General features: G+C 42.6%; 1 protein-coding gene across 2 annotated transcripts in view; it reads left to right on the top strand.

The window, feature by feature from the left end:
• The window catches only part of LOC119177828 (neural cell adhesion molecule 2-like), a 196,620-nt gene that overhangs the window by 159,636 nt on the left and 24,968 nt on the right, over positions 1 to 12,016 (top strand). For both annotated transcript variants that reach the window (XM_075887458.1, XM_075887457.1), the window contains exon 4: positions 7,449 to 7,559. In XM_075887458.1, coding sequence (XP_075743573.1) covers positions 7,449 to 7,559 — 111 coding nt within the window. The remainder of the gene's footprint in view (positions 1 to 7,448; positions 7,560 to 12,016) is intronic.

Here is a 12,016-nt window from a genome sequence, read left to right as displayed (position 1 = left end):
AGCCTTTCGACTACGTCACAACGTACGCGCACTTCGTGGTCGAATGAAACAATCTTTACAATAATTGACCGCTAGCAGGAGTGACTGGAACAGACTTGAGGCACCGGAAGTGAAACACTGGCGTGTACAACGAGATTCGCGTTTCGCTGCGACTTCACGGCTACGAGCGGGGGCCATCAGAAATAAAAGTGAATATTAAGAATCTCACAAAGTACCGGTAAGTGCTAGGAAAATTTTATCGAGCGATAGATTGATGAAATTACTATCGTAGTGGCATGCAAATTTTTTGACGTTTGAGTGGTTATTGCACGAATAGCATTGCTGATAAAAGGCTCTCTTGATATACCATTCGTCGAGTTTTGTCAGTGGCATATTTTACGGCACGCAAATGTCACATGGGGCATTTCATGTCACCCAAGGTTTAGCCGGATTACCTTGCGCCGTGTAGCAGCGGTCATAAAGTTGATCGCGATCAAGAGAACTGATCCGGATAGCCCTGGTCGCGAATAAATGTGCCAATTTGACACCGGTATTACATCTCAGTTGTCCGCACTATGCGAGAGGCTGACGCCTATATATGTGCCACTTTTCCCTCAATGATCTTGTTCAACGTTCCATAAAAGTTACAATCCATTGCTGATACAAACACAACTGAGGAGTGGATAAGAAAAAAAAAACAAATACCCAACCGTGGTGGTCTAGTGGCTAAAGAATTCGGCTGCTGACCCGCAGGTCGCGGGATCGAATCTCGGCTTCGGCGGCTGCATTTCCGATGGAGGCGGAAATATTGTTTACGCCCGTGTGCTCTGATTTGGGTGCACATTGAAGAACCCCAAGTGGTTGAAATTTCCGAAGCCCTCAACTACGGCGTCTCTCATAAACGTATGGTGGTTTTGAGACGTTAAACCTAACATATAAGAAAAACAAACTGCTGCATGAACTCCCTGACCACGGAACAAAGCATGTGGTGAAGTTCTTAATTTTAATAATACATTGCTTGTAGAGCAAAATTATTATCAACCAGCTAATTGCCATGCAAATAACGCTACATCGCAAAACCAAGTTTCATTCCTTCACCAGGATAAAATTATCACACACGTCCTAATGAAAGACCCCAAAAATGTTGATAACCTAGAGTTATTTAACGTGCAGATAAAGTTAAGCACACGGGAAGTTAGCGTTTCGCCTTCGGAAATGCCTGCATCTAACCTGCGACTTAAAAGCCAGCAGCAAAGCACCACAATCACTATGCCACTACGGTGACCAAATCTGAGGTTTACACCAAGTAGGTGTAAATATTTTGTGCAATATTTCCTTTTACTAACTCGTACATGTTTCTGATGATCAAACACGAATTTAAACACACTCGGTAGTGTTTAGGAACGGCTGAAATAAAGGAAATAAAGCAAACTAAGAGCTTTCTTCATTCAAGAAGCAACTAGACATGCTACAGTACACGTTATTCATAGTTAGACTAGCTGCAGGAAGTTACTATTCACCGAAAAAGGAGTGGCGTGTACCGGAGCAAGTGCCCTTTATTTAACATAAAGTACGATGTGAGCGTAACTTTAGAAACACACATTTTCTTCTGATGCGTGTGAAGTTGCGCGCCCATAACAAAAACGTGTTTCTGGCGCCCATCTTTTTTACGGTTTTATCTGCTTCCTAATTAAAAAAAGGGAAGACTACAAAACCGGGGAGTACGAAGAAAACCTCCTGCAGCACGACTAGCATCACGTTTCCCGACAGACCAACTCGTGGCGCACTTCGGCCGTGAATCCATGCCAATCGGCCGTATAGTGTGCCTCCAACTTTGTTGTGTGGACGACGGGCCTATTAGGAGCCAAAGGCGTCGTTTTCAAAATGCCTTATCTAAATGCATGAGTGTGTTCTTCACACTGCGACTCCTGACTCACAGTATGATTGCTTTCACGCTTTTTATAGTAATACTATGCTTTTTTTCCCGTTTATGAGCGTAGTATCAAGGAATTGTTGCCACAGTTGCTCAGCCGATACGGCAGTTGAGCTACAGGTGACACTGGCGTGGCATCAACACCGGCAGTATAAGTCATATTCTGATGTAAGTACTACGTGTGAAAGTGATTTAGAGCCAAATACTTGGCGTCGAAAAATTCACAAGAACATAATTATTTGGTATTGCGACTCAGCTGTGAGATTCCTCATACCCCACTATGAAAAATTTATGCATCTATCATTAGCGTATGAATGACACGTGTCTTCATGTGTTAAGAACTTGAGTGCCAGTTCTGATAATTATCCAGAATTTCAGTCCGGTCTAGCTCAACAGCAATGTTTTGAAGCTTTTTTTGTGAATGTGTCCATTTCGAACACCTTTGTTTTTCTTCGTCTTTTGTTTTCCTACATGACCGTCCCAAATTTTCCAATGCCGACCTTGCGGTATCAACGGGATACGCACACCTACCTAATCTCTCTGTTTTTTTGCCTTGCAATCTCAATCCCTCTTTCTCGCATAATTTGTAGCACAATATTTTTATACGCCAGTGTTTAACCAAATATAACGCAGAGGTGGGAGCAAGACCAGAAATATGTATACACAGGTAATAGAATGAACAAAATTTAGATTAAGTTCAACTGATTTATTGAAACGCATCGTTTCAAAATACCCATGTATTATTACGTTGCTCAGCACGAGTACGCATGGTTATGTTACTGTTATCATTAAAACCTCTCTGGAAACGTTGCTCAGCACGAGTGAAAAAAAAAATATGTGCATTGGCAAAAAGGTCTTGTTCTTGCTGAAAATGCAATGCAAGCTGTGCCTCCCTATCGCTCAACTATATGAACATTTTGTTCAGTTTTATAGATGTTCCGCTTTAACAGCTTTTGTTTGCACATAATTGGCTATTACAGCAGACATAACACCGTGCACTTCTTCGCACGTGGTTCACTCAAAGGCAAACGCATTTCGCATGTGCACCGGAAAAAGGAACCCGGAAGTGCCTAATTAGTACCACACAATGCCGGCTGTGGCAATTACGTCGGCATGAGAGGTATCACTACGGCGCAACAACCTGCCCTGCATGTACAATCGATACAAAGACCATTACGAAGGGCGGTAATGCGTAATAGAGGCAGAAAGAGGGAGGGGGACAGCAGGAGCTGGTTATTTGCATGCATCATGGTTAATCGTAAAGGGACGCCTCACGTTATTTACTGGTTCTTAATTTTACAGTTACTTTTCTATAAATTTTGAGTGAGCCTGCGTACCGTGCTTATACCAACATATAGCCGTAACTATCACGCTGCAGTAACCGACGTACTTAATTGAAAGCAATCATGGTTTACAGTTAGCATTTCACCGATGGTGCTACTAACTCGAATATAAAGTGAAAAAAGGAAGAAATAGGTACCTCTATAGGTCAACAATGTTTGACCACAAAAAAAGCGAGTAGCATTAAAAAAAAGAAAATGTCGTCCATTCATTAAGAATTGGTACGTTTTGTAATACCAGCAAAGTAAAGAATTTGGCCCGCAAGGCATCCAGGTGATAAAGTGTCGCTATATTACCTTAGTGGTTCTCTAAAAGACACAGGGTTCATGCGCCGCGGAAGAAGTGCCGCGTATCTGTTATAATGATGAATACAATGCATGCTGTTTTGTTCTCTCCTTGAATTTTGCAATGCGCAATGTACTAGCGTTAGGACTATAGTATTGGTGACCAATGAAGCGTGCTTACCACAAAATATTCTGAAAGAAGCGAAGTGAAGAATTTTCCAATGACCGAGAATTCGAAGGTAAAAGTAGGCTTCACATACTAAGAAACATACATGTGCAATCAAAATTGCCGCTCTACAGCCTAATTGCACAGGTTGTCTAAGTGCAAGCCATTTTCGAGCTACCTAGCGAAGTTTCAAACCAGTTCTTTATCAATACTCATTGCTATGAATCCATGAGCTAATATGACACGCCTATTGTATCTATTGAAACTTCCCGATAAGCAGGCACACATTTAGAGTTGCGTCAAGTATATCCCAAGAATATATAAAAATTTTGAAATTCACGGATTTTCCTCCCATTTTATCGCCTGTTGTATCTCAGGGAAGTATATCTCATTCCACGTATCTCAATTTTTGAGGTCAGAGCATTGTTTTCTCTCTGTTATTTTTTTATTCATCCTTTGCGTCCCGCTTTATTAAATCAAGAAGGGCATTTTAACCTTGTATTAGGTGGAGAGTATTATTGTGTCTTGTGAACTGACCAAGCCGTAACGACTGAAACTCGACGCGATAACGTAAATCGGTGAAAAAACAAACGGAATCGCTGTATTTAATACTTAAACCTCGTGATCGTAAGACAATCTATGTTAGTTTTTTTCTAACTACTTGATTTACTTACAACCTGCCATGCTACTTTTCTCTAAATATTTTATTAACGTAGAATCTGTTACGTTTCGTTTTCTGCTGCTAACTTTCTTGTTTTCCAGACTCACACTTCTTTACCAAGAGGCAAAATATCGTTTTTCTTATTTGCCCATTTGAGCCACTCCGACACAGGACCTCAGGTGACTGTCATATACTCAACCACCGGGCAGCACCAAGGATGTTTAAAGAAAAATTGCTGGAGTAGAAACTCCCGCAATTCCATGCCAGCTGATTAGATTGGATAAACGTTTATTTGGTCCTCCAAAACATACATCACTGTGTTGCGGGCAGCTGTGAAACCAGCTTTTGCCATTGCCAAGACGGCGGAAGCATATTCTTTTCCGGTAGATCCTACTGAGAGATCAAGTGGCTTTAATAGGTTAATATAAATGCTACGTTACTTCAATAATAAAAGATAGTTGTTCCCGACGAAATAACACACAGAAATGATCATGGGAGACTTAATCTCTAATGAACTTTTCCTCCATTCAGAGGCTTACTAAGGACAACTAGTACACCCTGACGCACTTGGAGCACTATGTGACCCGAAAAAATACGTCCACTGTATAGAGGTTCTATACACCAATATGACCAGCCGAATTCTCATCAATGGCTTGGAAACAAGATTTCCAGTGACAAGAGGTTTTCGCCATGTATTCTAAATCTCACCGTTGCTTTTTGTTCTTTCCATAAATCATCTTCTTAGGAAAGTGGCAAAGTGCCCTAATATTCAGGGCTTTCCAATGACAGATCTGGGGTCAGTCAGCATCACCGCTTATGCTGATGACATTTCTGTGTTCGTGCAAAATCAAGCCAGTCACGGCACTTTTTTAGAGTTGTTTGAAGAGTATGCCAGTTTATTGGGTGCTTTCCTGAATGCGGAGAAAAGCAAAGCCCTTTGTTTCGGTGGCTTCCACGGCTCTTTGCCGGGTGGTATTCAAAACGTGGATGCCGTAAAAGTCCTCGGGGTATACTTTCAAGACGGGGAGGTGGCCAAACGAAATTGGGAGCATGCCGTACATAGAGCCACGCAGGTCTTCGCGTATGCCGCTGACTTCAATTTGTCACTTGATGGTGGTGAAAACCAAAGCATGCGCATATTCTTTTTATATCAGGCACATTGCACTCATACCCAAACGTTTTGCGAGCCGCCTTGCGTCGTTGCTTGGAGCCTTCCATGAAACGGAAAAACACCAAAAGTTCAACAAAAGTCCCTGAAGCTCTCAAAAAGGTTTGGAGAACTTAGTCTGCGATGTTGCGACATTCACAAAGGCACTTACAGCTAAATCAGTTCAAATATTGTTTCAGGACAGTGACTATCCTAACCGTAGCTTATTGCTATATTGGACCGGATCTCTTTGAGCCGCATTCACGTCGAAAAGGTACAGGGGCCTTAAACAGAACACCCGCATGATTTTTATAAAGCAGCAAAGCATCTCAAGCATTCGGTCGACGGCGATGCCGCCAAAGAATATTTTTCAAAGCTTGCACCCGCACGCATTGGTGAAATGTTGTATGGTGGCTTGATTACTGACGAGGAACAACATAGATGGAGGCCCAGCAAGTGGAAGAAATGGCGGAACAACCATGTACCGGAAGTAGTTAGAGAATTTGATTGGATGCGGCGGTGCGACGCGTTGCGCACTCGTCAGAGACTATCAAAGTGGGATGTCGTTCCCAATGACCACTGCCCCAACTGTGGCAAAATAGAAACGATCCGCCATACGATGTTTGAATTCGTAGTGGCTAAATGCGTTTGGGACGTCGTGCGTCGTCAGTTCGGAATGTCAGTGCCTTCGGGTGGAGAGCGCAGAAGGGGCTTATTCGAACAACTTCTACTTTACGTCACGATGTTCGTCTTGTGGCGTCGGCGCTGTATAGCCGAATTTCGCCGATGACCCCAACGAGCTACATACCCAGCGTTACAGAAGATTGAAATGATCATGGTTCGGTACCTTACCGAACAGATTAAAACGCAGGGTGAAGAAGCCTTCATCAGAAGGTGGCATACAAGTTTGTTTTTTTTTGGATTTCGGAATGAGAATAGTTGTTTCTTTTACTGCCTTTTCAATTCACCGAAAAAAATATTCCTTCTCGTCGCACATATATTATGTGATTATGTTCAAATTAAGTGCTTTTTGCATTCCATTTTCTTTTTGTTTTCTCTAGTGATTCGTGTTCTGTGAGAATATTGAAGTGCTGTGCGTTACATCGTGTCGATGTTCTCTTGTTTGTACACGCCACAGAAGTGATTTTGTTACACCAGACAGTCGTACTAACCTGAATTGTTGTTACCAGCTTGCAATAAACTTCCTTGTCTTAATCTTGCATCTCGTCGGACATAATATGTGATTCTGTTCCAACTTCGTGCTTATTGTGTTTTCTTTTCTCCTTGTTTTATTGAGTGATTCGTAATCTGTAAGAATATTGAAGTGCTGTGTATTACATCGTGTCTATGTTTTCTTGTTTGTACGTGCCACTGAAGTGGTTTTGTTACACCAGACAGCTGTACTCACTTGAAGTGTTGTTACAAGTTTGAAATAAACTTCCCTGTCTTAATAGCTTTACCTTGCCCCAAGTAAGATGGCCGCTGCAGCCGCAATCTTGCCACGGCTTTGCTTCTGGCCAATCATTTCCACTCCAGCATTTTTTAACCTGCTTGGTTAGCACTGGTAAATCAACTGGTGCAAAAATGAAGCAAGCTTTCAATGCTGCTTGCCTAAACGTGTACATGTGTGTGAGGGGAGGGAGGGTGGCGGCCTACTTCTTAAACTAGTCACCTAAGAGCACAAACAAAGTCCGCTCTCCATACATTGGTTTAATAGAAAAGAGACCCACTGAGACCCCGCTTCGTCCCCCTCCCCATCCCTTAGGAAAACACTGCGCGTGCTTCTGGCTAGTCGAATCTGTAGAGAGCTCCAGGAATTTTCCAGTGATTGTCCTGTGTACCGAAACGATAGCGGTCGCCTCAATATTATTCGGCAGCAGCGAGAGTCATTTGTAATACATAGACTCGTGTTTGAATGCGTTCTTGTATTTACACAGCTCCACCCGAGCCTCCAGCAATACGAGACGGTGAAGGAAATGAACTCCGAGGCACCATCGGTCCTTTCAACGAAGGCAGCACGCTGGCATTGGTGTGCGTGGTCTATGGTGGTAAGTTTTACTCTTTAAATTTTCAACACGTCTAGCGGTTCCATCTCGGTAAATGGAAGGACACTCATCCAGTACAGAAAAAGAAATTCAATTGATCATGGTTGTTATTGCACGAAAATATCCTTACGGTTTGATGTTGAACTAGCATAAAGTCAAATGCCTCCTCACACAAAACTCATCTAATATTCAAAGTTTAATGCGTCAGTGTTAAAACACAGTCTGTCGAAAGTATTGGTCTATCTGTCAACGTTGTTGTGAGTGATTTCATACCGTTTCTGTCAGTTAAATGGCAGTTATTTCAAAAGTGATACGACGATACAATACCACAATCCATGATTCAGAAATATCTCAAATTTCCCGTACATTTTGCTCTTTCTAAAAACAATAGAATAAAGGAAACGCTGAATCATAGTCAGTGTGTCAAGTTGAAGAACTGATGCAGTCTTCTTGATAAATGCGAGCGGCAGGTTAGAACAGCTGCGCTATTTACGATATTTTCGTGTCAAATGCTTGTTTGCGTTTGCCATTCTGCAGTGAACCAGTCGAGGGCCGCTGAAGGTTATTTTAATTATTCCCGTTGAGCAGGCAGATTCAGCAGCCTCTCCTAACTCTTATGTAGTATCTGGTTCTGAAACCCGATTTTAAAGGCCTAATGGCACAACGTAAAGCAAGCAGCTTATGGTACGAACACCTCTGGTTGTACCTCGTGTTTAAGGTGGTCCACAATCTCAAGAACGTGGCTAGCTGGCGCAACGTGCCTGCGGCGTTTCTGCTTCACGCAAGTTGGCAGGCCTGTGTTCAGCCATTTTTAAACAACCAAGGCTTTCCCTGTGTAAAAACGAACACACTTCGTCATAAGTAGATCGGCAGGCTAGTGTGGAGTAGGAAATGCTACTCAAAACAGTCGTGTTTGTGTCACACAGGATTCGGGAACTTCACTGTCAGGGAGCATGAACTTTCGATGCAAAACAATTTATCGAGAAATTTTCGTGCACATCGTAATCATTGCTCGTGTGAGGCAATCTTTCCAAGTGTTTTTTATCTTGCCGAAAGCTCACATGCTCCTGCCCCCGATATATAGAAAGTTTTTTTTTTTGAATAAGAAGAAACAGTTACTTGGGTATAGGTGTCACGTCTGTGGTTATGCGCGCGTGTGAGTTCAAAATTTAGAACTTTTTTGCTGGACTAGAAACGATCGCCTGCGTGCCTGACGCCTAAAAACTAGTTGAGGCAGTAGTGTTCGCGCATTTATTATTTATTTATTTATTTATTTATTTATTATTTACTTATTATTTATTTATTTATTTTATTTGCATACACGCAAACACGGGGGCACAGATGAATAAGAGGGAGAGAGAGCAAAATGGCAACTGCCACTCGGACGGGGACAACGCCTGCTTACTTTTTCAGTAGGAGAGAAGACAGAAAAAACGAAGATAAGAGGGAGAAAGAGGAAAGAAGAGAGAGAAGTAAAGAGAAAATGACGAAGACTTAGACAAGTGTGTGCAATTTTTTTTAAACTAAAAAGAAAACGAGTGTAAACGGGTGGCCAGGTTAGCAGATGTCACTCACGTAATTATTAGCAAATATTTATTCATATAAGTCTTAGAGAATCAAATGGCCTACTAGTGATTTCCAACCATAGAGTAATGTGCCGTGAAAGTCTCTGTTTTCTAGAATCTTTGTTATAAGCCTCACTTAATAGCTGATCGTTGTTGAAAATATTAGGCATATTTTTTTGCCAGAAAATCAAATTATTAGAAAATCGCAAAGCTCAAGTTTTGGGGGAAGTTGCTAATAGATAAATATTGCAGAATAATGCACTGATTCTTTAAAGAATATAGTTTCTAGTGCACGCTGATTATTCAGGTGTCCAATTGAACATGCTTCCCACTTCTTGAGTATGAAGCGCTGCGGTACCGACAAAACTTCTAAAGTGAACTCCTTGCCTTATGAGCAGCGTCAAGGAGACGAGGATGGAGTTTTTATGATTCACTTCAATTCACTTTTGCCGTTGCTCTACGTCATAATATTGTGCGGCAAAAGCTCCTTCGTTTTATCAGCATCAATTATACAACTATTACTCTAGTTTATACTGCATGGGTGCTTATTCAAGTTTTGGCATGCAGATACATACTTGCAAATGAATTTTCATTGTAGAGTGTAGTACAAACAGACAGCCAATATATAGGTGTCCGAATAAATCTTTCTCGCACAATGAGACATAGCCAATATGAGCCACGCGCACGTGAACGCCCCTAGTATATCGAAAAACAACCTACTTCGATCATTTCTTGGATATCGCTTAGTATGGCACGCCCTCACTCCTTAGTACCTTCAATGAACAGCAAATAAGGAAACGTTAGAGAAAGAGGCAACTATATATATATCAGAAACAGACATCAATATTTGCTCAGTGAGGCTGCAGACAACATAGCATGCGGATATAAGTTACGAACGGGAAAAAGATCTGGACTCTCGCGCGAGCAGTACTCTTTTAGGTCTTCCTCCACGCAGGCTTTCCTTGCGCATAGAGTTTCGTCCTAACGTAGTTTGCGAGCACATGGTGGTGACAGGTTCATTACCGGCCACCCAGTGTCGTAGTCACTACGGTGGCGTTCCACGTAGTAATAAGTTATCACGTACTTAAATCGTTTTACCGATTTCTTCTTGCCACTTTTTGTGATAGAACTTGTGCCCCGAAATGCATGCTTGATTCTGTTTTTACTGGATAATGAAAACTGCAGACATCGCTAAATCTCATAAGAAAATATCATTGTGGAAGCAAAACTTGGCGCCCTCTGCTAACGGAACATTGCCGCATCACTTACAACGAGTCTTACCTAATTGGTAATCTTCGGGATGTGCTTACGCTGAGAAGAAGCTTTGTGAGAAAAAAAAGTTGTGTATGTTTGTAACATGGTGCGTCAAAAGAGATGGAGTAGCGGCATTTTGGTTAAAAAACAATAAGTGAGCATGACACTTCCCGACGCGTTTGGTACAAAGCTCCTCAAGGCGTAGCTGTGTACATCCCCTGAAGTGTGTGGTTGTAGTGAGCTAGTCGGTAGCCTTCCAGAGGTACAAAAACCTAGTATGGCATCCTTATACGCTCTCGGTGTTAACAAAGCACTGACAGCAGAAATGCGGTACATATTCTAGTTTAGTGCTTGGATTGTCCGCTGGATGGTGGTACTTGTGTATGATGAATATATGATAAAAAGAAGTGAAATGGCGGTACTTGATGTGTTCACCATATGGACGGAAGGACGCATGGACGGACAGACAGATAACCAGACGGATATACAGACACACACACGCAGGGACGGACGGATGAATGGACACACGCACAGACAGACGCATGGATGGACGCCTGAATGGGAGCACTTACGGATGGACTGGCGTACGCATGGACGTACGGACGGATTAACAGACGCTTCACCCTACTCATCATCACTCATTTTGTGGACATGCTGTGATTTTTTAGTAAGCATCAAACTCAAGGCAAACTTTGTGAGAAATATAAATCACTGATACTCGTCTCTGTAGGTTATCCCATCAGAAACATTTTTTTTTATTTATGATTAACGTGCGCGGGTTTCCTCCTCAATCCAAATGAGTGCACGCATGTCACTCCTTTCGTCCAGTCGTGGAGGTGGCTACCTAATACTACTACTACTACCACTACTACTACCACTACATACATCACCGACGCACGATCCATGGCTTAAGGAACTTCGCCCCTAAAATTTAGTACTTTCATTGCGAGTACTAGGTGCGTGCCTGATCCGAGATGGCACAGTCGGTAAAGCCACGCGCAACCTCATGGGCCGACTCATTGAACTTAAAAGGAACCCTCTCTATTGCCCCGACGTGGGCAGATAACCAAAAGACAGAGTGTGGGGTGCTGCGATTGTTTTTGGTGCCTTTCAGCCTTTTACCTACCTGCCGTCCTACTCGGTCTTTCTAGAATGCCCTAACAGCCACCTTTTAGTCACTATACACCCTGTCTGTTTACAACCGTCTTGCATGGCGAGTGCAATGGCCACTTGCTCAGTCACCTCGGCATCTGTCGTCCAAATTGAGGCGCAGTTAATAACATGGCCCAGTGAATCCACGACGGAAAGGGCAAAAGCCTTGCCGTTATGGTACGTGGGGATGTCCACGTAGCTTGTGTCTATCTTATGCTCGGTAATGTTATTTATTATACATTCGAAGCTCTTTCCTCGCGGCGACTAGCGTGGTTTACGGGATGCACATTGTGGGGTTGTGGTGAGACGAGGAGCTTCTGTCTTATTTACTGGGGAATTAGGGTGTTGCTAGTCAAATTCTTGGTTAGGGTATCCGATCTCCACTAAAATCCGCCTATCAGCCAATGTGGGGAAAAGCCGTGTTAGATCAGCCCGTTTCTGAGCCTAGACAATGTCCTATGCTGTGTTCTGTATGCCCAGCCGGAGGAG

This window comes from Rhipicephalus microplus, chromosome 1 (genome assembly GCF_043290135.1).
Source record: "Rhipicephalus microplus isolate Deutch F79 chromosome 1, USDA_Rmic, whole genome shotgun sequence".
NCBI lineage: Eukaryota > Metazoa > Arthropoda > Arachnida > Ixodida > Ixodidae > Rhipicephalus > Rhipicephalus microplus.
Note: the sequence above shows the minus strand (reverse complement) of the source record. Positions and strands in the feature narration are given on the sequence as shown.